Genomic DNA, 27,548 nt, shown 5'->3' on the forward strand with positions numbered 1-27,548 from the left:
GGAAGACTAACGGAGCGAGAGCGGAGGGGTGAGGAGGAGGAGGAGAGGAAAGGAGGCACGTCAGACCTCCCCCCCTTCCCTCTTCTTTCTTCCTCACCCTCTTCCCTCCCTCCGCCTTCCCCGCTGTGTAGCAGACCTTCACTGGATGTAACAAGCCACTCAGACGGCTGCAGCACACACACACACACACACATACGTAAAGCCAGGTTTCCTGAGGATCATTTCATGCATGCTCTTCTGTACACGTGTGTGTGTGTGTGTGTGTGTGTGTGTGTGTGGTGAAAACCAGCCTCTACATATGAAAAAAAAAACACAAACAAAAACAGACCCACATCACATGGTTGTTATTCTCTAAAATCTGCCTCTCAGGTCACTTTGACAGTCCGCTCTTTTCCTCCCCTCCACTGTGGCACACACACACACACACACACACACACTCAGCCTCTCATTCCCTCCCTTTCTCTTCCTCTTTCTCCCTCTCTCCTCCCACCTGAGCTGTAATTTGCAGGGCTGATGAGGGTGAGGGCAGAGCAGAGAGGCAGGAGCAGATCTCTTCTCACTCCGACACTCTGACACTCACACCGAGAGGCGACTCAGTTTACAGCTACAACTGAGAGAATCTCATCCTTTCTGTGTTGTGTGTGTGTGTGTGTGTCTGCTCTTTTTAACCTCTTCTTCCCCTCTTTCGTCACTCCCACCCTCCTTCCCTCCCTCCCCAGCTCCTCTGTCTTTGCTCCCTGTTGGGTTGGTGTATCCGTGTGTGTGAGAGTGTGTGTGTATGTGCGTGTGTGAAGTGTGGGGATAACAGACGCTCATGTGAGCAGCCTCGGTGGCGGCAGCTCTGACTGGTGAGGAAGAGGAGAGAGGACAGAAGAGGCAGGGATAACGGAGCCACCACCACCATCATTCTGATCGGATTCACACCAGACATGTGAGAAGATGTCCGTGGGCGGCTGCGCGTGTCCCGGTGAGTAGCTGCTGCTGTGGTGATGGTTGCCGTTAACAACAACCCCACTGCCGCTGCCAACCGCTGACTTTTTTTTTTTTTTTTCCCTGTTGCTGTTGTTGTATTTTGGTTCGCGAGTGCTGCTGCCGCCGCCACTGCTGTGGCGTGACTGGGGCAGTAAGGAGAGGGGGAAAAGGTGCCCCGGGGCACCTCATGGGAGGTCGACCTCTGCGATGGCTGAGAGGATGAAGAGAAAACTAGAATAGATGGATCAACATGTTGTCTGCTTTCAGCTGGACCAGCGTTTGCAGGTCCTGTTTCTCGAGCTGCACATTTGAGATGTTTTCCCGCTTTAACACACCTGGTTTACATTGAGATGTCACGTTGAGGCGATTCGCTCCTTTGAACCAGGTGTGTTGGAGCATCTGAACCAGGACCGGGGAACACTGAGCCGCACAACAAAAGAGACGTTTTTCTTTTACAGTTTGAAACAGAAGAAGATTTGTGTTGGACAAACTTCTGAGCAGAAGGTTGTCGCCGTGGCGCCCCTTACACAACTTCATCCTTTTTTCTTTATCAGTATTTTATACGATCAATGCTGATTCAGCATCCACAGTTTTTTTTTTTGTACGTTTGTTTTTCAATCTAACTACTTCTACATACTTTGTGCCATATAGTAAAATGTTCAGCCCATTCAGAAGATGACTTTTGTATTTTGTAACTTTTATACTTTTCAAAATATTCAAATTTACGTTAAAGTTACCCCATAAAAAACATTGAGATCTCTTAAACTTGATCTCTTTGAAATCTGCTTCTGCTTACTTGCTCTGTTTTTGTCTTCTTATGCCAGTTTGAGTTTTTTGGGGGGGTTGCTGTAGATCGGTGGCTGCTGTCCTGTAATCCTGAGGCTGCGGGTTCGAGCGCAAGTTGCGTCAGGAAGGGCAAAAACATTTGGCAAATCTTTAATTTGAGTTTGCTCGCTGTGGCGACTCCTTCAGATGGGAGCAGCTGAAAGGAAAAATGTTACTTTTAGTTTTTAGCTAGCCTTTTGCTACTTTTAGCTTGTTGCTGGTGTTCTACTTCTTTTACCAACTCAGTTTCTGCTTCTTCCGCAGTCATTCAGCGCTCACTCTTTTTACAGAAAATGCAGTTTTTTCTAGTTTTTGGCGTTTCTCCGGCTGCTTTTGAGTTTTTGGCTGACGGCTCGATTTACCAACAAAGTTGTCACAAATTTTGTACACTCACTTATCAAGAGTAAACACTGACCGCCTGCTCCTGTGGAGATGTGTGTGTGTGTGACATTTACAGGGCAAAGCTCACTGACACGGATCAGAGGCTTGCATGATTGCTTGAGCACCTTTTCCCACTGAAGAGCTATTAATGAATGTTTGATGTTTGGCGGCTCACACTGGAGTTTGTCACTTGGGAAACGTGGAGAGGCTGATGGGGTCACTTCTCATACATGTGCTGAAGCAGATTTGATACTTTAACTCGGTATCCGTAAAGCTGACTGAGTTATAGACGTGTTTGTGTTGGATGAGGGTGACCAGCTGTGGTGGCCATCTTGAATCAGGTTAATCAGTTATAGATGTTCAGACTCAGACTCACTAATACAAAATGCAGCATTGCTTTATTTTATTTTTTGTACTGTAAGGACTTTTAGCATCACTTATTGTTGTTCGTTTATAGACTGTAATTTTTTACTTCTTTTAGTAGATCTAAGAAGGTCAATGAGGCAGTAGCTACGTCCATCGATATTTGTGCTGTTTAGTATCTCATCTTCTCTCGTCTCTGGCTTTAGGAGAATAAAATATTTACCACATTTGGTTTTATTTTGCCATTTTATAACAAAACAACCCTGCAGTCTGTCGATGCCACGGTGCTTTGGCATCCCGGAGGGACTCATTTCTGTTAAACTGTGAAGATTTTTAAAGAATAATAATTGTGTTTGGGTGCTGGATTCCTGACAGGAAACAGAAAATTCCTGATATTTAATTGTCTTTAATCAGAGAAAAAAAAGGGACAAGAGGAATGAAGGTCTTGAAATAAACCCATGTGCTGCTGAGCCTTTAGGCAAGTCTATTATTAAGTGTTACAGCGATTTATGTAGCACCCTTTATAGGAGGTGTAGGACATGAAATATAATTCTGAAGCTGAAAATGTATTCGTAATCATGATAAATGTACTCAGGAGCTGCAGCTGAGTAATATTTAGCAGCAGGAATGAGAAAGTAAGTAAGTGTGATAAAGGTGTCTGTGATTTTCTGTGAGTTCAGGGCTCTGTTTGGCCTCCTTTCCATCCCTCCGTCCTGCAGAGCCACAGTGGCCACAGTGGTCAACCCTTGAACAGCCGGGATGTGGATAAAGAAATCCAGCTAACCGCTCATCTGAGATCATGTTTCCCTTTCTGCAAGTCTCGACTTCAGACAGAAAGATGCAACAATAACTGGTTCCATGTTTTTTTTTTTTTTTTGAAGATTGGAAACTTTTTTGGGCTGACTGATTATTTTAAAAGCAGAAAGTTAAAGTTACTCATGCCAAAGTCATAAATGCCGGTCCAAAAAATACAAAAAAAAATCTTAAGAAACGGAGCTGATTAAAGTGCTGAAGTTCAAATTTCACTTTTGGAACAGGATGAAGTTGTTCCACATTAACGCAAATTAAAAACACCAAAAAGAAAATAAATTTGACATATTTCAGCTGTTTGGTGTTTGACCTGAGATCAAGGCTGTGGGAACAAGGGGCGCAAGGGGTGCTGTGGCACCCCCTGATGGATGACAGAGGACATGTAAATCCAAATACACATTTAAAGGATTAACAGGTGATCGCTGCAATGTTTTGAAGATTGGTCAAAAAAAAAAAACATCATCCATCCATCCATCCATCCATCCATCCATCCATCCATCCATCCATCCATCCATCCATCCATCCATCCATCCATCCATCCATCCATCAACCTGAATGTATTGGTTTGTATTTACGCTCAGGTTTGTTGAGTATAGGATGCAGTTAAAAAGAGTCTAGGTTGAAACGGTAAACTCACTGGTCTAAAAGAAGTTTTCACAAAAGCCCCCTTTGTTTGAAAGTCTTTATGGCGCTTTACCTGCTTGATCCCTGATATTTACTCTCAACAGTTGTGTTCCTCGTTCTGTCTTTTCTTTTTGTCGCGTTTAGCAGCAGATTTACTCTTCACTCCACCTAAACGTCTTCTCCGAGATCCTACATTTGGCCACATTATTTGTTTAGCAAAACAGACTGTAGCCAGCTGAATGTAGGTCAGTCCTGTGGCTCGAGCTTCAAGTTTTTCAGCAGATGCAGCTGAGTGCTTTGTTTACACTGAGTGCATACCCGCGTTTCAGAACTGCATGTTAGAAAAACTGAAAAACTGCACCATTTCCTAGAGTTCAGGAGAACCTTTTTTCTGTTCGATTGTAAGAAAGGCGCCATTTCTCTTGTGACCAGGAAAGGAAAAGTGGGTAAAGAAAATGGAAGAATGTTTGATTTCAAAGTTGGCAGTGAGTACCTTTTAAGGAGGAGAAAACTAAGAATCAGTGCTCTCAGGTTTTTTTTTTTGTACTATAACAAAGTGTTGGTACTATGATCAGACCAGACGAGGACAAAGTCTCCAGACAGCAGAAAACAGTTTGTCTGAAACACAAAATGGCACGGGGGACGTGTCGTGCATCGGCGTCGCTGCAGTGGTTTTCATGTGTCTGTGTGTGCTTTCGATCTCTGTGCAGTGCCCCGTGCTACGAAGGCAAATGCTGCCACCTCAGCCGTTAAACAAGCCTGCACAACAGAGGCGGGAGCATTTGTTTAGAACCGGGCCTGAGCTATCTTGCGGTCAGATTGCATACTTAATCAACGTGGTCATGGAAATTTCCGAAAAAAGACATATGACTGCACTGTTGCGAGCTCCACTTTTTGCTCTCACGTTGTTCCTCTTTTCTGTCTCTCTCTCCCTCTGCTTTGTTTTCCTCCAGAGTCATTTTCAGTTTGAGGGAAAAAAAGTTAATGACACACAGCTGCTTTTACTGTCTTATAAAACAGTATGACTCTTGTGTAACAATTTCAAACTTCCAAACAGCAGAACCTTAAAAAGAAGAGATCGTTTTCTTGATCACAGAATGTAATCCTTTCTCATGCAGGTGTGACAACTTTAAACAGAGAGGTGTCTGCAAACCAAAGGAAACATCTTCCAACACCAAACAATTATCTCCATTCATTCGTTCACTTCCAGATGAACCCAGGACTTGAACCCTATAGTGACGGTGGTTAATTTGCACATTTAGTTAGTTTTCTTTTACTGTCCTTACACATTTAATATTAAAGGCCTTCTATTTATTGTCTCATGTTGAGAAAGGACAGAGTTGTAGCTGGTTTGGTCAAGCTGTGAAAATAAAATTTTGTATAATGTATTGTGAGACGTCACAGAGTATGTTTGGCGAATAACCAAATTCCTGCTCAATATCTGTAAAATTGACAAAGTTATTGTCTCGTTTGTGTTAGCTAATGTCAATTAGAAGTGGCAGCCATCTTGATTTAGATTGACTCCAAACGTTAATCAGTTGTAGATGAACATCCAGTGATTATGTCCTGAAAGGTTTGTTAAAATCCGCCCAGTGGTTCGTGAGAAATTTTGCTAACAGTCGAACGGGGTTGACTTCAACGCTTAATGCTGAAGTTTTAGAAGTTGCACAATGAGGAACGCATACAATCTGCAGTGTGAACGATTCTCAGCTACAACCACACCAAGTTTTAGCTCAATATCTGTAAAATTGTCCAAAGTGAAGACATTTTCTTGTTTTATAAGGTCAGTAGGCTGTGGTGGCCATCTTGAATCGGGTTGGCTCCAAAAGTTAATGAGTTGTAGATGAACATCCAGTGATTATGTCCTGAAAGTTTCATTAAAATTCACCCAATGGTTCATGAGATATTTTGCTAACAGACAGTCACAGTTGAGTAGCTAGAGGTTAATGCCGAAAATTTTAAACAAATATCTTGTGCAATCTGTTAGAATATGTGTCAGGGATCAGTCTCGGCTCCTGTAAAACCCACAGAGTTGTAACCGTTTGTGTGTTTTTAAGGTTAGTTGGCTTAAGCGGCCATCTTGAATCCGGTTGACTCTAAAAATTGACCAGTTGTAGACGTACATCAAATGGTCACTTTCTGCAAGTTTCATTAAAATCCGTCGAGTGGTTCGTGAGATATTTTGATAACAGACACCATTGTCACCCGTGTTTTGCCTTTTTTCGGTAAGTCAATAAGACAGGGGAACGTTTCATATGAAATAATAAAATCTGTCTTTAGTCGCTCTTGTGCTCTTTTGTTTACATTCCAGAGCTGTGTTCAACACAGAAGGATCCTCCCCCTACTTGTGTGGGCTCAGAGCTTGTGTGTGTGTGTGTGTGTGTGTGGACGTGCACACACAGCATGTGCCCTGACATGTGGGTGACATAAACAGAGGGCTGAGTGTGTGGGAATGGTGTTACTGTACAGTCAGCTCCGCGCTGCTGCAGATGTTTTGTACTTCGAGGTCAGTCAGACTCTTTGTTGACCTTCCCGGACCCCCAGACCCTCGGAGCACAAGCCTCCCTTCTCCGTCACCTTCATCCTGCAGCACACACACACACCTCCATCGCCTTCTTTCACTCCCTCATTCTCTTTGACTCCCTTGATTGCTAGCGTATGTTGGCTGGCTGGATGGATGGGAGGAGGGGGTGAGGATGGAGAGAGGGAGGGACTGTGCCCTCTCATGCAGAGAGTCACATGGTGTCCCTGATTGGAGGAAAATGAGTAAAGACTGCAGCTCTGGCTGAAATGGCAACAGAGAAAAACGCACAAAGGCTGAGCTGTTTAAAAAAGGGTTGCACAACAAGAGAGCCTGAAGAGGAGGAGGGTGTGACAGAGGGGAGGCAGGGAGGGGAGGATTAGGAGAGGAAGAGGAGAAAGAGGGAGGTGGAAGGGAGGAGAGGAAAGGTGATGAAGGGGGGAGAGGAAGGCAGTGAGCAGAAGAGAGAGAGAGAGAGAGAGAGAGAGAGAGAGAGAGAGGGAGAGGAAAAAAAGAGGCAAGCGGGAGGGAGTCGGAGTGGGTGAGACGGGGAGTGAGGAAGAGATCAGACTGTGTTTCTGTGTTTTCTGCGGGGGGGGGAGCAGACCTGACTCTGAGATCAGAGACAGACAAAATGGCTCCCAGAGAACAGAGAACGCAGCATCAGGGCTCTGTCATCTCCACTCATACATCTGTCAGCTGACGCCATCACACACACATCTGTCACACACACACAAACGCTGCGCCGAACTGGCATGGCTGAGATTATAATCCTGATCATGAAGTTGCAGCTCCATCTATTCCTTCTTTCTTTTCTGTATTTAGTGTAAATAAATCAGATGTGAGACACATTAAAGCCAAACCTAGTGAGCTCTGACCCTCGCTCTGGTCTAAATCCTCCCACCGGCTCGTTCCGACGTGTGACGCACTTGACCCTGAACTTCCCTTGTTGCATGTTGCCTGCCAGAGAAAATCCTGAAGAGGGAATTCACCCAGTGAGCGAGAAAATACTGTAGGACAGGGTGAAAACAAACACACCGGCGCACTGCGGCCACAAGAGGGCGCTGCTGCCCTCTTGTGACAACATTAGGTCTCGCGTCAGTTTTTACTCCCAGGACAGAGAGGGATGCATCTTTACAGAACAGCATCATTATTTACACATTTGTGTTTTACATTATCACTCTTTAACATTATACTATAAAATTATGTGCATCTCAGGTTGGAGAGATCAGAGATATTAAGGTAATGAAATGTTAAATAGGAATAAAATATCCAATATGTAAGAAAAACAATTTTTTGAGTGTTACACGTAATATTTTGCTTGTATCTTTACGGTTATCCAAGTTTTTATTATAATTTATAGTTTATGCATTGAACTTGTTCAAAGCAAAGGTTTTATTTTAAAAAAACAAAGTTAACTGTAAACTGTAAATATGAAATAAAAAAAACATTTGAGAAGGTGAAGATAATGTTTTTATAGAAGATTGTTGATGCTGCCCTTATTTTAAACCACAGCAGCAATTTGTGCAAGCGTAGAACTGTAAACATTTTTGATAAATAATAATAAAACAAACATGTATGCAATGCCCACAAAATGTTAAATTTATCAACTAATTGATTTGTGTATTAAGTAAAATTGGAGATTTCTCATAACCATAATGTTTACTGTCTATAAAAGCCCCTGCCTGTAAAGAATTCCTTATTTTAAATAAAGAATTTACAAATAGTAAGTTACAAAGTTTCATTAAATACCTTGAGACAATTGTAAACCAGTAAATATAAAGCTTAAATCCATATTTATTAAGTTAAAACATAAAAAATAAGAAAATGTGGACAAATATTGTTCATTTAGTGATTATTGTAAACACCATCCTCAAAATACAGGTTGTGAAAGGCCATCTTATAGAAAGTTTTATTTACTGCATGATTATTTCAGGCTTAACTTAATAAAAGTTCTGTTTAATATATTAAAAGCCAAGCATTTTTTGAAGGAATGCATGTCACCCGCCGCCTTTTATTTTGGAAAATTATGGAGTTTTAGCTCTTTTGGTCAAATTTAGAAGGAAGAGTTAAAGTTACTACCAGATCAAACTTTAGCTCAACATCTGTACAATCAAATAAGCTGTTGTCATTTTATGTGTTTGCTAAAGTTGCTGTGGCAGCCATCTTGAATTAGGTTGACTCCTAAAGGTAATGAGTTGTAGATCTACATCCAGTGAGTTTTATTAAAATCCATTCAGTGGTTCTTGAGATATTTTGCTAACAGACAGACAGGACTGATGACAGCAGCTAATGTCTAAGTTTTATGTGTTGGGGTTCGTTTTGGAGATGACTCTCAGCTACTACCACTTCACATTTTAACTCAATATTTATAAAACTGACTGAGTTTTAGTTTTTCTGTTGGCTAAGGTTGATTAGCTGTGGCGGCCATCTTGAATTGGGGTGACTCCATACATTAATGAGCTGTAGACAAACATCCAATAATTCCTTTCTGAGATTCATTAAAATCCATCCAGTTCTTCATGAGATATTTTGCTAAGAGACAAACAGAAAATTACAATACTCCCCGTCTTTTGGTGGCAGACGGTAAAGAATAAATTGTGCATTAACAGCTAACATTTTTCTTTTTATCGTTTTGTGTTTGTTCAGTTGAAACATTTTTTATATAGATAAACATAAACAAACTCTTCAGTCAGGATTCAATATGGAGTAAAAACATCTGACATAATAAATTAAATGTATTAAAGGACAGAAACAGTAAAACAATAAAAACAGCACAGAGTCCTTCTTATTTTGGACAACCTTGTCATTTATTCGTTTGTTAGTTGCATGTTTATTCAACTTATTTTAAAAACTGATGACATTTTCAGATGAGCTGAGTCTTCATGTAAACCTGCTTCATGCAGTCACTCTAATAAAGCTTTCATCCAAGAAGTAGCCACTTGTTTTTTAGATTAATTGAAACAGAAGGATCTTTAAACTGAAGCTGCCAACATTTAAAGTATAAAATCTGACGAGTGAAAAGGTCCCCAGAAAGCTCCTTCAGTGTGGAGAAGTGGGATAATCTGTGGCAGTGATGTGTTTAAAATGTTTACTTTATTTTTTTTTTAGAGAGGAAGAAGTCAAGAAAAAGACAAAAACAGTTGGGTTTTTATTCCACTCGGGGAAACAAATGGAACAAATGCAATCTTCTGGAGCAGGAGTGGTTCTGTTTCTGTTCCTGTCTGTAGAAAGAAAAAAAAAAACAGGAAAAAAACCCTTAAACAGACGCCGGCTGTGGGATCAGTTCGGTCAGGGCTTCTTCTGCAGTCGACCGAACGAGAGCCTGTCCTCAGATCAGCATCTGAACCGGGGGTGACGAGGACGGTTGTTATCAGAACTCTGGCAGATGCTCGTGCCGTTCGGTTTCCTGTTGACGAATAAGTGGAAGTGGCATCCTGCACGCATTTGCACATGAGAATCCAGGAGCGTGCAACACATCGACACCCAGTGACACGTGCACAGACTTACACAAATACAGTAGGCATCCTTTTTCTGCCCNCCCCCCCCACGCCCCCCTACTTGTGCCCCTGAGCCTAACAGTCTGGACATGAGAGATATCAGAGCGCAGGAGAGGCATGAAAACAGTGTGTCTGACTTAGATCAGTGTGTAGCTGTGAAAGTGCATTTGTAGGCGACAAAATGGCGATGTCAGAGCAGCTTGAGTCTGAGGGAGGTAAGTTTGTCTCACTGATTTTTATTTATTTTTTTCCTGTCAACATTTCTCAGATCAAACACAGAACAGCTTAAAAAAATGTCAAATTTATTTTCCTTTTTGGCGCTTTTATTTTGTAGAGCAAGTCAATCCTGTTCCAAAAAAAAGCTTTAAGACACTCGTCGCAAACTTTAAAACAAGAGAAAAAAAGTTTATCCTGAATCATATCGAACGATGCAGTTTGAAAGACTTTATTCAAGTGGTTTTCCACTCCATGTGCACTCCATGTAAACAAAGCCCTTGGTTGGATTCACCCAAAACCACTCGGAGGCTTGATCCACGTGATCGACCTGCATGAAGCTGGCTGAAGTTTGAGTAGGTAAACAAATATGGCGGAATTGGAAAGTGTAGATTTGAGGAGAAGATGTCGGGAAGTTGAGTTAATCTGCTGCTAAACATGAAGGAAAATGTGAACTTTATGACTCTCTGTCGAGCACAGAGCCATAAATACAGCACGGCATTCAAACACACAGCTTCTGGGAAACTCATTGAGACTAGTAAGTTTAATTTTCATCCCTAATTATTTTTTAATCTGCAAAGTTTACTCAACAAATCTGAGCAGGAATACGTACCAATACGTCAAAACTGTTGAACTTCTCAATCCCAAACTGCTCTTTCACGGACGTCTCCATTGTTGACCTATTTTCAGTCACTTTGGCTGTTTCCATAGATAAACTAACACACGTTCACAAATTTTGCTTACAAACTTTTAATTCAAGGACTCAACAACCATCGACTTCAGAAAAACAAACAAACAATGGATTTTGTTTCTTACCTTATTAATTTTTTGACCCGGCTTCATGAGGTCACAATGAGTACCTCTTTAGTCCTTAAAACGTGTATTTGGATTTGCACGTCTGTCATCCGTCAGTGGGGGCTACAGCACCCTCTGCACCCTTAGTTCCCACGGCCTTAATCTCAGGGCAAACACAGAACAGCTAAGAGACGTCAAACGTCTTTTCTTTTTGGTGCTTTTAGTTTGTGTTCGTGTGGAACAAGTCCACCCTGTTCCAGAGGTAAAACCTGAACTTTAGTGGAAACATCACACTGGTTCTTCAGCACCAACACATTCCAGCTTTAATCACTTCACATGCGTGGATTAGTGGCTTTAGGTGTGACTGTGAAGTTGGAAAATGAGGATAGCTGGTGAGATGAAGGTTAGGCAGCAGTGTGTGTGTGTGTGTGTGTGTGTGTGTGTGTGTGTGTGTGTGTGTGTGTGTGCTGCTGCTTGGGGTGCTGGTTGGAGATAAGGCCTGCCCTACGCCTGAGAGCGAAAGAGACGGTGTGTGTAAGCCCTTCAAGCCTTATCCCGACACACCTCCCACCCCCACCTCCTCTCCATCACTCTACCACACACACACACACACACTCACACACACACACACGGTGGGGATTAACCCTGTCATGTACCATTTCAATGTGTGAGCTTTGGAAACACACACACACAGGATTAACTCTTGTGTGTCCATTTCTATGGGTGTTTCTTCGCCCCTCTCCGGTTGTGTCAGCATTGACTGCTCGGGTTGCCATGGCGACAGGGGCCAGTGAATGTAAGATAGGCAAATCCACATAAGTCACCCGCAACAGACACTCTAAGCTACTATTGACTACACCTCCCCTGGTGCTAGACACACAAAGATGCTGCCGAAGGACTGACAGGAGACTTGTGAGCTGTGAAGGGCTCATGAAACCAGCTTATATGGTCAGAGCGAAGTGCATGAAGTCGGGCCGAGCATCTCTGCTGCAGGTCGGGGTGAGAGACGGGCCCGAGAGCAGATTATCCTCTCTGCATGTCTGCATCTGAGAGACACTTTGCTGTCCTTCAGTTTTCTCACATCAGAGATTAAAAAAGAGATCCACGTTTCAGTTTCTGTCTTCCTTTTTTTCCGTAGATGTAAAGGGACTTAAAGGTTGCAGAACGTAGGCAGAAAATAGTTTAAAAATACGGACCTATTTGAAGGATAAGAGTAAACAAATAAGAACATTATATCTGTCATGACTGTCTCAAAGAGTCCAATTATTCTATCATTTGTCTTGTTTTTAACTCAAGACACTAACTTTTATATACAAAAATATCTGCTCGAATGGTTAAGATAATTAAAATTAATTTTTAGCATGTTAAATGTTTAGGAATATAAATATTTACCATATTTAAAATATTTTCCCTACAATTTGTATTTTCTTAGACATTTTCATGAAAATGGCACAAGACTGAACAAAAATTTAACTTGTAAAGTCACATGATTAGAAAAATATCGATGTACAGTTCTGCGCAAAAGATTATATAGTTTAAGTTTATTTATATATATCATATCTGCATGAGTAACTTGAACCACTGCTGTTAAACTTCAGAGTAATATTCCACTTTTACTCGGCGCCCTCGGTGAGAGTGTGGCCACAGAGCAGCTCTCAACAGCAGCCTAATTTGTGACTAAAACATTTATGAGTGGTGTTTTCACTCTCAGTCTACATTTGTGATTTAAAAATCTGATCTGTGTTCACGCAGCTTCCTTGAGTATTCAACTCAAAGGGTGTGAGTCCTTTAGTGTCTGAAAGGAAAAGATTTTTTACCCCCCCCCCCCAAAAAAAAAAAAAAAACAAAAAAAAAAAAAACAAAAAAAACAAAACATAAATCGACACAAACTGATTCTCAGAGGAGCTGTTGCTCACAAACTGGATTTTAAAGAAACTGAACAAATAAAGGACAGAAGCAGGAGAGGAAGTGATGTCCTGACAAAACGGGAACGAATTAATCCATTAAAGACTTGACACGGGACCTGGGAGATTCATCTGCGACCCATTTTACTGTGTTAGCTGAAGAAACTGAGATTCTGAGTTCCTTCGAACTGAACTGATGAAAGGAGCCGGCAGCACTGAACGAACGATGGGAGAGTGAGCGAAACACCCGACACATGAAGTCAGGTCAGGTTTTAGTTTGCAGTATAACGTTTCCACTCATGTTTAAGAGCTCACGGTGTGAGTAAAAAACCTAAACACGCACAAACGCACCGACTATCAGGGGCAGCGATGTCCTCCACAGAGACACCAAAGACTCAAAAGAACTGATAACCCACAGCCGGACCCTGACATCTCAGTGATAGGCTGAAACACCTGTCAATCAAACACAAACTTCACCTGAGGCTTGCTTCTTTTCATCATCAGAGATGTTGTGATCGCCTAAATTTCAGCACAAACTTGATTAGAAGCTGCGTTCAGAACACAATGTGCAGTTTGTTCCAGATGTAACCCAGAGCTTCGACTACAAGGTTTTGAAATTGAAGTTTGTTGTAGTTTTAATTAGTTTAAGTCCGTAGTCACACACCTGCAGCAGACTGAGTGAGGTGGTTCAGATCTATAGCTGGTGTTCTGCTCCACTGGACTATCTTCAGCACCAAAAACTAGACATTTAGGCATATACAAACAATCAAAGTTTAGCCAGAATCTGACTAAATGTATATTTGTATTCATCTGAAAAAGCAGAGAGTGTATGGGTAACTTTTTTTTTGATTCTGGAGAGTCAAGGATGTGATGTTGTTGAGCGACTTTTCTTTTTCTTTATATGAACAGATTAGATTACTGTCGGCCTGCTTGGTTCAGTGGTTTACACTCCTGGTTTTCATGTTCGGAACGGGATCTGTGTCCAGAGTTCAGGGCTTGAGTTGGACAAAAGTGACAGGGTACATACAGGAGTACTTACAGGGGTACTTACAGGGGTACTTACGGGGTAATTACAGGGTACTTTCAGGGGTAATTACATGGTAACTACTACAGTGGTAATTACAGGATACTTACAGGGACAATTACAGGGTACCTAAAGGGGTATTTATAGGGTACCTATAGGGGTATTTACAGGGGTAATTACATGGTACCTATGGGGGTAATTACAGGATACTTTAAGTGATAATTACAGGGTACTTACAGGGGTAATTACATGGTAACTATAGTGGTAAATGCAGGGTACAGAGAATTAAAGGATACTTGCAAAGTACATACAGGGGGAATTACAGGGTACTTGCAGAGGTACATATGGAGGTACTCACTGGGTACATGTGGGGGTACTTACAGAAAGTTGTTGGGGTACATATGGAAGTACTCACTGGGTACTTGCAGGGTACTTACATGGGGAATTACAGGATGCTAACAAGGTACATACAGGGGAAATGATAAGGTACTTGTGGTGGTACATATGGGGGTAATTACTGTGTATGTAGGGAGTACTTACAGGATACTTATGGGTCACTCACATAGGTATTAAGAGGGTACTCACAGGGAACCGGGCTGTATTTTGACTTGAGTATATCAAAGCCCCATATCTGACCTTTCAGCTGATTTTAATTTGTTTTGCAAAAGCCTCATCAGAAATAGTCCCAGGGGAGGAGTGGTTGGGAGAAAGTCATTTTTAGGACAGGAAACAGAAAAAAAGTGTAACTTGTGTCAAAATTACTTAAGAACTAGTCTAAAAATCAACAACAAGTCTTAGGAAGTGAAAAGAAAAAAAAATAATATTTTTTTTTCAGTTTGGTTTTGGTTCAAAAACTTTTGAACCACAGTTTTGTTTCATGATTTTGTCAGTGTTTCAGTAATATCAACAATGAGTGTCTCCAGCCATTTGTAAAACACAGAGGAGGGAATGTCATGGTTTGGGGCTACATTTTACCCGTGGTTGTTGGTGATCTTTTGAGAAAATATGGACATCCAAAAGTACCATCAAACTTTAATCCACCATGTAATATCACCTGAAAAAGTGTATTTATAATTTTGAAGCAATGCTGGATTACCTCAGCAAAAAACAGAATTTTTTTTTAATCCAAAATCAAAAAAAGAGCTTCAGATTGTCCCCCAAGAAACCCGGTAAAATATTTTTTGAAGATTATTTAAAAGTTGCAAAACAATGTAGCTAAACTGGCTTCTGTGTTTGTTTACCTGGTGACACATAGAGAATAAAAATGCAGATGAAGAAATATAGAAAATAAGATGCCTGAAGAGGAGTTTGCTTGCAGGACGCAAGCCTACTTGTTCTTTTTACATCTCAACTTCGGCCATATGGGTGAGATCTCGCTGGCTGTGATCTGAATATCTGATTATAATTTGAGGCGATTTAAGCAGATTTAGAGGCCTGTGGGATTCTCCTTTTGGCTTAGTGTGGCTGAATGTGTGTGTATATTATTGTGCCTGCCCAGGAAAGAGAGAGGGGGAGCAAAAAAAGAAAAAAGAAAAGCGAGAGGGATTTCCAGTGTTGATGCATTTGCTTGTCCACCTCAGAGACGCTCCTGTGTGCAAACTATAAAACACGAATAAGTTCAAACTGTCTCAGTCTGATGTCTTCTGTGGAAGTTCAGGAGGCCTTAATCTTCTTTTAAATGATGAAACTGCTGCATCAGCTGCACGCCGAATGAGCCCCACGGTGTGTTGAATGCACGGTCTGGGTCCAAGTCGCCCCAGTCCGGCCGTTTGCGCCAAGTTGATCTCCACTAATTAGGCAAACGTGGAAACCACTTTGCAAGGCAAGGCAGCGTGATCTTTGTTTCCACGCACATTTCCAGTCGGCTGCATTAGGCCAATTCTCATCTGTGTCAGTTATGAGGAAGGGACGGGATGCAGAGGGAGGAGGAGGAAGGGGGAAAATGCTTACCAGACAACCTTTATGTGCAGTTGTGCATTAGAGGAGGAAGAGCAGGAGGAGGAGGAGGAGGAGAGGGGGGAAGAGGGCGGCTGGCTGTGCTGGGCAGAGGAGAGAGGAGCAAATGCATTGCAGACGGATAGGAGGCGGAGGAGGAGGGCCTACAGCTATTGTTCATGTCCTCCCGTGAACAAAGGGCTCATCGGGGTCCGTATGTAAACCCACAGCAGGCTTCAGCCCACTAACAAGGCCTCATGCGGGACAAAACATAAACCACCGACTCCCGCAAATTCAGGCCTTTATTTCGCTGCGGTCTCGCGGTTTGAGGAGTTTTCTTTATTGATCCAGTCGGAAAGGACGCGTTGTGTGGGTACGTCGCGTCCAGCGGGCCTATCCGTTTTTACGCACGGAGCGTACACACGGTCTATCATCACGGATCTGTAAACACCAATTTTCTGATTGGACTTCTCTGCAGGTAAAAGGGTCGCTTTTATACACCTCCCCTCTACCTCCACCCCCTACAAAAAAAACAAAGTTTCGACAGTAATGTCCAGCTTCGAAAGCAGTTGAATGTGTTTTACGAGCGCGCGCGGTTGTAATTACCGTCTCTTTGTCGTTGAAGAGGAATTTAACGTTAAGGCGTTAGCAAAATGCTAACAGCTAACTAGCTACCAACTGGCTTTCTAGCGTTAGTCTTCCCCAAGGCCTAAAGCGTTACCCTAATGTCTCATTGTTTATTTTTTTACCCCCAATTTGTCCACTGTGAACACACGTGAACGTATCGCTTGTTTGAAAGGATTAATAGTTTATTTCGTTTAAAAAATGAACCGCTTTTCCGTAATCTTTGTAGTTTTAGCCTAGCTTGTGGCTAACTGCGCTAGCTGCCTTTCTAATTGCCTTTGTAGCCGGTCGGCTCCACAGTAAAACTATTCTGCTTAAAAACTTAAAACAACTACTAGCGGTGTGGAAGTTGGATTTTAAATGGTGCATAAGAAGGTAAATAAATCCCTTTAAAGCTCCCTAGGCTGGGTTTAGTTTATCAGGTAACGTTTGTGGATACTTCTTTTCTCTCCTGGTAACCATAGTGGCAGTCTGGGTTAGCAAATATTAAAAAACACGACAAGTTATTAAGTTTTTGTTAGATTGCTGATGCCTCTAGTACTCCAGTGCTGTTACAACAACACAATCTTTCACCAGGAAACGGGTATTATGAAATAAATTAAGAGTTAAACAAGTTGTGAGTTACATACGTAGTAGAAGTGAACAAATAAAGCAGATTGCCCTTGATTTATAGTGTTGTTTTTGTACATTATTGCATTATGTACAGGTGAAGCAGTTAGTGGCAAGAATTTTACATGGGTTAATCCAGAAATACAGCATTAATTAAGTGTGCATACAGTGGTTTGTATTATTTACATAAAAGAGTAAAGTTACAGTTGCAAAGACTATGATTGTTCACCAGGGAAATGAACACTGTTTTGTTTGTTTTATGTAGTACTCTTGAAATGCATACCTGAAGGGTTAGAGCTCAAAAAGCCTGTGTCCTGGCAGTGAAGGGTCTGAGGGGATTTCTTCTGGTTCAGGAAAAGTACAGGTTCTGGATGGAAGCCAGCGGGACACCAGACTGTACGCCACTTCATCCAGGTGTCCGGTTAAGTCGTTAAACAAACCAGGTAGCTGTAGAGGTGCACAGGACAGACTAATGGCACCTGAGCAGCTTGGTTATTTACACACAGGCTTGGATTTTTGTGTGGAGACTCTCAGGATCAAGAACATAATATATTGAACGCTTTTGGCATTCGTACTACTTGTGCCGAAGTTTGACCGTCACCCAAGCCGGGAGGATATGAACATGTACAGTATGTATATAATGTGTTGTTTGCTTGTAAGGGAGAGAGGAACATGATTCCCAGCGGAGGAAGTGGAATCCAGCTGATGTGATTGTGATTGACTGTCATTAACCGCTAACAGGGGAGGAGAGGAGCTAATGGAGCTCTCAACAACTAATGGACACATAAGCATTGATTATTTATTTATTTATCAATCTTCTGGGTGCTGCATTCAGCCTATAGCATAGAGTTACAATCTAAACAGCTTGTTTCCATTCAAAAGGAAAAACGGGACTTCATATGGCTGATTGTTTTGTAGCTTTCTTCCTGCAGAGAAGATGAGAATCTTGTTTTAAAGGTCTGTATTCATCTTCTTTGTTTACCTTTTGGTCTGCAACTTTTATTATAGGCTGTGTGGTGTCTGAAATAACAGCAGAGACCACCTGGAATATAAGCATACTGGAATGCAGTTCTCTTTGTATCAGATGAGCTGCTGCTTGAAGTTGTGTTAAAAACAGAGATAAACCTAAATTAATAGTTTTAGGAACTTGATGTCAGTGCGACTGTTAAAAAGCCAGGAAAGACTCCATCTGGCCATCTGACAACAACGTGTCTCCTGATGGCTGTTTTCTGTTTTTTTTTTTAAGAGCAATACAGTATTTTACATTTGGTGACTGCAGTGTTTATGTCAAATTTTCTTCCTTATGAATAAACAAAAAGATGTTTATATTCTTTTGACATAATCCTTGTTTCTTCCAGAGTAGATGTGTCATATGCTTAATATGCAGTAACAAGACAGAGGGACATTAAGGAGGCGGGGCTTCACCATGGTGATGGTGAGGTCACGACCTGTAGGCCGCCACGCCTGGATGGCCTTTATTGCAGAGTTGGGCAATTAGAGTAAAATAGGGATTGGAGCCGTTTGCTCGAGAAAGACACCAGCCTGTTTTATGAGCGTACTTGTAGAGTGCATACGGTCTGTTGGTATTTGATATTTACTAGATGTTTTATGGAGGGTAGACAGGGCGGCTGTTTCTGTCCTGAAGTCCTGCGCTTTTATGTCACAATTGACGTTTTGAAAAAATGACCTGGAAGCATCTGCTAGCCTCTCAGTCCCTTTTATGGGCTGCTTGCGCAAATTCTCTTTATGTTCATTTATTATACGCCTGTCCTCGGACGGGACGTATCATGGTATGGGTCCGTCGTCTGTGGACAGTTTCTTCTCCGAGCTCTCACTCAGCATTTGTGTAGTGTAGGAATGTCAAACTGCACAGCTGGACACCTTATGGGTCAAAGGTGATCCCTATTGATTTCAAGGTCACGGGTGACCCCCTTTTTGAAACCTGTCTATGCTCCAGCTTCCAGACTGATTAACACAGAAATGTTGAACCCTTTGTTCCTTAGATTGTGGGTGTATTATGTATCCTATGTTTATCTTTTTATTAGCTGGGTTGTTCTTCAGGATGTACTGAAAGCTTTATTATTGATAACTTTGTGGGAAAATGCAGCTTTTTTTTATATATATGCAAGTTGTTCATGTAGAGTTTAGCTTGAATTTTAGTCTGATTTTTCTCCAGTAGTCTGCCCAGTCTTTTTACTATAACTTTGAGTATATTGCATACAAATTGAACACTTGTGGTTTTTCCTCTCTTCCAGGCTGTTCCTCCAAATCATTCAAGCTGTACTCCCCCAAGGAGCCCCCCAACGGTAGCACTTTTCCCCCCTTCCACCCCGGCACCATGCTGGACAGAGACGTGGGGTGAGTTGGATTTCCATCTTTTTTATTTTGCCGTTTGTAGCATTGCACACTGTGTTATATATTTGTAAAAGAAGGCCGAACGAGTTGGGTTTCTATAACCCAATATTTATTTGAAACGTTCTGCAGTAATGCAGCTGGTTGGCTAATCAGCTAACAGCTGTAGCCTGTAAAATGTGTTAACAGGGCTGTGTTTAGGATTTAAAGGACACAGCAAGTGATTTTCTTATACCCACTCTGAAAGTAATCAGATTTATTAGGAGTTTGATTAAGTTTTACAAACTGTATATCAAATTTCCTCTTTATTGTTCACAAAAAAATCTTAGTAGAGTGAATAATTCATTTAAGAGTGATGTTTGTAGAAAAGTAACAATAATTTCTCTATCACAGAAGTGATAGTCAAACCATTTTCTCTGTTTTAATAAACAGAGCTCTGCCATCATATCTTATTGTAGCTAACATTTGTCAGGAAATGGTGCTAAATATTAAAACATGTTTGGATTGTATTTAAACAGATTGTCGGATTATTGGTTGTGTAAAACCGAATCCTGTTGATATAATTATCTGTTAATCTAGTCTTTATTTCATTTATACAGTAGCCATTTTAGTGCACTGTAACGTTATTCTAGTGTTGCCCGACTCTGTTGAGCTCCAGGGACTAAAGTGGAAGTGATTTTCTTGCTGTTGGAGGAGAATTTGTGTTCCTGAAGTTGATGAGCGTGGCTCAGTTAGGTTTTATTCTGAAGAGTTGGGTTCTCTGCTTTAGAGTTTGTATTTCCTGTAGGTGAATTAGCTGCAGTTGCTAAACGTGAGAATGTTGTTTTACAGCCTCCTTCTATGATCCAGTCTGTAATTCTCTTTGAGAAGGGCATATGAGTTCTAAAGCTGAAAGTAATAATTCCTGTTTTGTGTGCTTTCTAGTCCTACTCCAATGTACCCGCCCTCATATCTGGACCAAGGAATAGGGTAAGGCTGCATTACTGCCTGTTCTTTCCAGGTAGTTAGAATATGTAGACAAACCTGTTAGATGTTTTAGTTTTATTGTTGTACAACAGCAGTTACATGAGCCATGACAAGAATAACCATTTGAAACCAGAAGGTCATCTTTTAACCATTGATCTCTCATTATTTCTTCTGCCTTTTTTTGTGTTCAGGAGGCACACGCCGTATGGCAACCAGACAGACTACAGAATATTTGAGCTCAACAAACGGCTACAGAGTTGGACGGAGGTCAGTAAGCACTGGCGCGTACGCTGGACAGTCCTATAAACAGACACAGAAGTGACCCAGTACTCACATCATTTGGTTATTTTCTTCCTGTCAACATGTAGGAGTGCGACAACATTTGGTGGGATGCATTTACTACAGAGTTCTTTGAGGACGATGCGATGTTGACCATTACGTTCTGTCTGGAAGATGGACCCAAACGTTACAGTAAGAACCAAAGTTGCATTAGTTAGAAGTACCGCTGCATGGTTAATAATACATCTTCGCCTCGTTGTCCACTTTACCTGCAAATTCTAATGTTTCCTATTTGTGGTTTACTAAAAACTGATAACATGACTCCTATAGAAGCCAGCTTTGTGTTAGACAACCAAAATATACACTTTGTCGTGTGTCCTAGCAAGTGGAAGCAAAGCAATTGAACTTCTTTCTGATTCTTGAAAACATTTTGCCTCTAATCTGAGGAGTTTTCGCAACTAAAAACCAAAAGATGGAAGGTTCCAGTCTTTAAAATAGTTAAATTCAGATTTGATTCAATATATTCCTTTAGTGGTGGTTTGTTTAAAAATATATAATTGCCTTATATGTTTGCTGGCAGTGATAGATGAAACACAACTGTAATTTTACAACTCCAATGCCTCACCCCAGTTTTCTTTTTTCTCCTGTGTGTCACTCCAGCAATCGGCCGAACGCTAATTCCGAGGTACTTCCGGAGTATATTTGAGGGCGGCGCCACTGAGCTCTACTATGTGCTGAAACATCCCAAGGAGTCTTTCCACAACAACTTCGTCTCTCTTGACTGCGATCAGTGCACCATGGTCACCCAAAATGGAAAGCCCATGTTCACACAGGTTTGTATTTTTTAAAAAAAAAGTTTATAAAAATGAATGTTTAGCTTTGCATCTAGAAGTCTGTACGCATTGTTTTTTTCCCTAGTAAGGGTCTGTATAACTAGCTCTGGCCAGGAGCGTACCCACGTGTTTAAATATTTTATCCTCTACTGATTCGTTCCTCTGAACCTCTGTAGGTGTGTGTAGAAGGACGCTTGTACTTGGAGTTCATGTTCGATGACATGATGCGGATAAAGACGTGGCACTTCAGCATCAGACAACACCGTGAGCTCATCCCGCGCAGTATACTGGCCATGCATGTGAGTCACTGCTTGGGAAGCTGGCCTCTGCATCGACACAAATACACCTGTTTTATTGTTATTATTATTATTTTAAAACCTTTTATTGTGTTATTATTTCAGGCCCAAGACCCACAGATGTTGGACCAGCTGTCCAAAAACATAACGAGATGTGGCCTGTCGAACTCCACCCTCAACTACCTCCGAGTAAGTCGTGTTTTGGAAAGATTCAGATTTTAATATTGTCTTCCAAACAAAAGGCTCTCAACAGAACAGTGCCTGTTTTTAATCATAAGCAAATCCTTTTGGGAGTGATAAAGGTGGTGTTTCCTGTAATTGCCTATCCCAAAATTGATCCCACTGGTATTTCTTGTAAGTTTTTAAAAAAAATGTGGTCAGTGTTTTAAGTTTTTGGCTTTTTTGTTTTGTTTTTAACTCTTTTTAATCTATTGTACAGCACACTGACAGCCTGTTTCTGTGTAGAGCATCATTTGATGTGTTGGTTGCTGTCACCAAGAGTGTTTAGGAGAAAATGTTGCTTCAACACAAGTTGTGATTATTTAGTAAATTAGTATTTAAGTGCCGTTGAAATTAAGAAAGCCTACGTATTAAAAAGATAACTGTATTTTCAGACTGACAGTGTTATTATTATTTTTTGTTGTTGCTTTAATCTAACTTTTTGAGCACTTACGGGGACATTTGACCACATTCCAGTCTTTTAGGTTAATACAAAACAAACAAGTTGCAAAAAAAAGTAAATTTTCTAGCTGCAGTTTATGATTTGATCAGACTTAATAACCCCCCCCCCCTTTGATATTTAGTGCCATATATGATATAAATTCATTCTATCATACTGTATCAGTATCAGAATCAGAATCAGAATACTTTAATGATCCCTGGGGGGAAATTGCAATTATTACAGCTGCAGCCGTTCAAGTAAGCATTAGAGTACATCTTCCTGTGTATCAGCATTTCTTAGTACAATATCCTATTTATATATAATTTATCAGCAAGTAAAGTTACAGTTCTGCTGAGACACCGGCCAAACTCACTGTTTCAGGTGATATTTTTCCAACTTGAGTCATGTTTGTGATGAGCTGTGTGGCTTCAGAATGGGATTCTTGTTTATCGTCTTTCCACTGTATCTTTCTTCTTATTAAAATGTGCCGGCGTGGTGACACCACAGGCCTGTTAGGACCATGTGATGCATTAATAACATCATGTTTTCATCACTTCTGAAACAACAGCTTTCTGATATTCACCCGTAGATCATTAAAGCTCTCTACTTTTAACCTTCACACGTCTTCGTTGCATCCGACACGTCCACCGCTGTGGCTCTCTGCCACCACATGCTGCCGTGTTTACTGTTTGCGTTACTTCAACACTGACAGCACGTCTAATAGGTACAAAGTTCTTAAGCTTGATGCAGCCATAAGAAAACAATACTAATGTAAGTAAATATTTGTAGAAGTCTGAGCAGGTAATACTGTAGGCTGTTTTTCGTGAGCACTTATTCACGGCTACAACAGTTTTGTTAAACTTAAGAAAAGCAATTTATGACTCAAAATGCAGTGGAAACTGTCTAGAGATACATATTTGTTTTATCAGGTGCTTTGAGACAACTATGACTAATGTTACTGTGTCTCAGGGATGTTACTGATGGGTTTTCACTTTACTGAAATTTTAATCTCGGTGCTATTACATCTAATGTTCCTAACTGGATGTCTTAGGAGCACCACTTACATTGATTTTACTGCAATATTTACTATATATTATGCTACTAAAAGGTAATAAATATAAAGTGATAAGTTATATGTTGACTTTAAAATGTAGTCGGACGTATAGAATATTGTTTTTAGTTTTGTGATTTTTCATTTAATTGTGTATGGTTACGATAACTGCAGCTTTGTAAGTATAGATGTGCAGATTTTAGTTATTTTAGTCTCGTCTGCAGTTGATCTCTGCCTTTAAAATGCTGCCTCCTTTAAGAGGTTTGCCTCTTTAAAACCTGCAGCTCACCTGCTGATTTCATTTCATTTTAATGAGAAACGTAATGCTTTTATGTCACATGGGAATTAGTGTTTTTTTTTTACTTTTTATTAGTTTCTTTTGAAAAGCAAATTGATCATTCAAAAGGCCAAGAAGCAAGTAAAAAGCAAAACTAGTTGTTTACCTTTTGAACTCGAGACAAGAAGTTTAAGATGCCAGATTCATGTTAAATCTTTCATGTATCTTGATCACAAATTTTACCTCTTCCTTGTTTGTTTTTTGTTGTTGTTTAGGTAAATGATGGTGAGGCATGAACTTTAAATAGCTGTATTAATTATTTTTGAGCAATGCAAAATATTACAGATCCCTGGTAAGCTATTAAAAAACAAGTGTTTAAATGTTTTAATGCTGGCAGCTCCATCCAGCTGATACCGATCCGTTGAGGGAGCGGTTCTGTTTGTTTTTCTGCAGTGTGTTTCTGTCAGAGAAGCAAAGACAGCACTTCTTGTACTGATATTGTTGCAAACTAGGATATGCAAATATCTTAGTTTTATTGGTGTAATCTGTCCAAAAATGACGATCCTGCCCGTCTTTTACCCTTTTAAAAGTAGTCGAGATCATGTAAAGATTGTTTGTGATATAAACTTCCTCTTATTCCTCTTCTTAAACATGGATTTTTTGTGTTTTGTTGACCATGTCTGAAACACAACTTTGACATCAGTTTGAGATTAAATTGTAATCTCTAATCAACATATTTCCTCCGTTCCCTCCTCCAGCTGTGTGTTATTCTGGAACCCATGCAGGAGTTGATGTCCAGGCACAAGACATACAGCCTCAGCCCCAGAGACTGCCTCAAGACCTGCCTATTCCAGAAGTGGCAGAGGATGGTGGCACCGCCTGGTAGGTGACCGTCCTGCCGAGAGCCGGACACATGCGAACACTTGAACGATCGTAAAAAGGGCCAGCTAACCGTTTTCCCTGTCCCTCCTCTGCAGCTGAGCCATCGAGACAGGCCCCCAACAAACGGCGGAAGCGGAAGCCGTCGGGTGGCAGCACCATCAGCGGAGGAGGAGGAGCTAACAATACCAGCAACAACAAAAAGAAGAGCCCCGGTAGTGGCTTCCCTCTGTCCAGCCAAGTTCCTGTGAGTACAACAGTGCCATCTAGTGGCAATACCTGCCTACTACACCACTAACATATAAACAGTAACACTGTGATCATTGTCGAGCTGTTGGTTTAACCCTCCTGAAGCCGTCAAAAGAGAGAGAGAGATGAAGAAAGGTAGAAAAGCCCTTGTAGGCCACAGGAGGGTTAAACACTTAATTTTAACAACAGCTGGTAGCTTTCCTGAACTAAAAGTTGTGATGAGCAGCGTTAAACAAACGTGATATCTAACATTTGTCGCCATGTTGTGGCTGCAGGATGTGATGGTGGTGGGAGAGCCCACTCTGATGGGCGGGGAGTTTGGCGACGAGGACGAGCGTCTGATCACACGGCTGGAGAACACGCAGTTTGACGCGGCCAACGGCATCGACGACGAGGACAGCTTCAACAACTCCCCGGCCCTGGGCTCCAACTCGCCCTGGAACAACAAGGCCCCTTCCAGCCAAGAGAGCAAGAGCGACAACCCCACCTCACAGGCATCACAGTAGAACGCAGCGCCCCGAAACCTCTACACAAACCCCTCTCTGTCACCCCTCTGCCCCCCCTCCCACCCGCCCTACCTCTATAGCCATGACTGCAGCCCAATCAGCCCACAGTCTGATCTCCAAGCCAAACACTGCTGTAGCACTCAGATTCACCCACAGGAGCTCAGTTCAGCCTCCAACTGAGCCAGAGCAGTTTTGTTTTTCTCTCCTGTGCTGTCACTTCCCAACATTTAGGCACCGTGTCGCAGTACCGTTTCAGTTTTCTTCAGCTCTTATACAAAACGTCCCATCTGCTGTTGCTAATCTTTTTATTTTAAACGTTTGAACTGTGATTTGGTTGACTCGACCGAGAAGTTGCAGGATTTTATTCCACAGCAGAACTAAGTACACTAACCTGTCATAACTGAAGGGAGAGGATTTGGAACAGGTGGGGTGGAGGCGGCGGCGGCGGCAGGGGGCGGCGCTTCAAGGTGGTGGCGAGTTGCTTAGGGACTACTCGTCCACCCCGTCGTGGAAACATGGCCCTCAATTGTGGTCTGCTCTGCTGACGCACGAGTCACTCATGATGTCTGTTTAATAGAGTATATGTGTGTGTGTGTGAGAGAGATTTGCGAGGAGAGAAAAGTGTGGGCTTAACTGGGGCTTTGCTGAAGCAGACGGATCAGAATTTAGCGTCAGTCTGTAAAACCATTGAAATTAACACACTAGTACGAAGGCTGTTACGTGGCACTAGGGCAATAACACACACACACACACACACACGTAAAAACGTCTTGATTGAAGGATTTTGAGTGCCCTAGTGCCCAGGCGATCTCTGATTCGACTACAGTGAATGCAGTCTTTCAAATGGGAAGCATTTACAACACACACATGCACACACACACACAGTTACACATTTTAAGAGTTTTTATACAGTATATATATTTCCCTAGAATGTTTTTTAATTTGTATTAAAACGCCTTCATTTCAATTGTTTTTTTTTGTTTATTTTCTACCAATACTAAAAAGCTACAGACCAAGGAGCAACGCAGGACTTTTATCCTCCCCACCCCCTCTAAAATATATTGTTTTTATCTTTTATGTTTATAAAAGAAGAATAATTTTAGTGTGGATGTTTTTATTTTGTCTTCTTTCTTTTGGAGAATTTTTGTGTATTTGTGCTTGTATATTTAAGGTAGTAGCAAAGTTCTGTCTGACTGTAATAAAATGTATTCTTAGATTTACCTAAAGCCATCCTGATCTAATGTAAAGAAACAAAAATAGGAAAAAGGAGAAAAAACACTCATGAACCCGTTCCTTCTTCCCTCCCACCTGCTGTCTTTCCCTCCTTTTTTTAAAAACTTGTGTAAATTAAATTAAAAAAAAGTCCCCGGGGGTACAGTTACACCATGGAGATATGATTTTACTTATTCTTTTTTTATTTATTTTAGAGATTTCAGGAATTCACATACATTTTTCACCTTTTACAGGAAGTAATTTTTCACATAAGACCACGATTTTCTGTATATTCATCCTGATGTCAAGTGAATGTGCTCAATGAATTTTAGTTACTCTGTAACCTTCATGCTTCATCACTGGCTTTTTTAAAATTTGTTTTGTTATTTTTAATCATATGATCTCGCTCATAACCATCACCGGCTTCACATTTTGTTCCGTCTGCATATTTGGTTGCAGTGTCGAGTCTGTAAAGTCTACTAGGAAACTGCTGAAGTTCTGTTATTGGTTTGTACATTTCTATTTTGTTGGAGTTGATTCCGGCAACATTTATGATTGAGTTTGAATGGTGACTTGTACCTTCTCCAAACCCTGTAGAGAAATCATTGTTTGATATATATATTTTTTTGATTTGGTTAGTTTTTGCCCTTAATAATTAATGTATGGTACCAATAAAAAGATACATTTTCACTTAAAGTAAACTTGTAATGAGGATTTTGTTACTACTATAAAAGCTCTCAGGATTTGTTCTAAAAACCTGAAGTTTTATTTTTTTTTTGTTTTTGGTAATTTAGTCACAAATTCAAATTGAAACAAAGAGCTAAAGGCTTTATTTACTGAAGGACATCCTTCTGTTTTCTTTACCTGCTTGTTCCCGTTGGGGGTCG

The 27,548-nt window shown here is 41.1% G+C and overlaps 1 protein-coding gene across 3 annotated transcripts; it reads left to right on the forward strand.

Annotated features, from left to right (window-relative positions):
- The first annotated feature begins 508 nt into the window (after window positions 1–508).
- Window positions 509–27,357, forward strand: ldb1b (LIM-domain binding 1b). Of its 3 annotated transcripts, none has more exons than XM_017416990.3 (11): window positions 509–967; window positions 19,356–19,458; window positions 20,377–20,421; window positions 20,610–20,685; window positions 20,787–20,889; window positions 21,358–21,530; window positions 21,707–21,829; window positions 21,932–22,015; window positions 24,574–24,697; window positions 24,793–24,941; window positions 25,219–27,357. In XM_017416990.3, exons 1-11 carry the CDS (start codon window positions 940–942, stop codon window positions 25,447–25,449), a joined length of 1,239 nt encoding a protein of 412 aa, XP_017272479.1. In that variant the 5' UTR covers window positions 509–939; the 3' UTR covers window positions 25,450–27,357. The 3 variants fall into 3 exon arrangements, with proteins under 3 accessions (XP_017272479.1, XP_017272478.1, XP_017272480.1); XM_017416989.3 differs by lacking the exon at window positions 509–967 and adding an exon at window positions 10,098–10,211; XM_017416991.3 differs by lacking the exon at window positions 509–967 and adding an exon at window positions 15,953–16,345.
- The last annotated feature ends 191 nt before the right edge of the window (window positions 27,358–27,548 follow it).

The sequence above is a fragment of the Kryptolebias marmoratus genome, linkage group LG3, assembly GCF_001649575.2.
Source record: "Kryptolebias marmoratus isolate JLee-2015 linkage group LG3, ASM164957v2, whole genome shotgun sequence".
NCBI lineage: Eukaryota > Metazoa > Chordata > Actinopteri > Cyprinodontiformes > Rivulidae > Kryptolebias > Kryptolebias marmoratus.

Bases quoted from the DNA above. Each gene is read 5' to 3' on its own strand.
- ldb1b (XM_017416989.3), top strand. From the start codon at position 10,178: ATGGCGATGTCAGAGCAGCTTGAGTCTGAGGGAG. The intron at 20,422-20,609 runs GTAAGGCTGCAT...TTTTGTGTTCAG, and splicing joins TATCTGGACCAAGGAATAGG to GAGGCACACGCCGTATGGCA. The intron at 22,016-24,573 runs GTAAGTCGTGTT...TCCCTCCTCCAG, and splicing joins CCACCCTCAACTACCTCCGA to CTGTGTGTTATTCTGGAACC.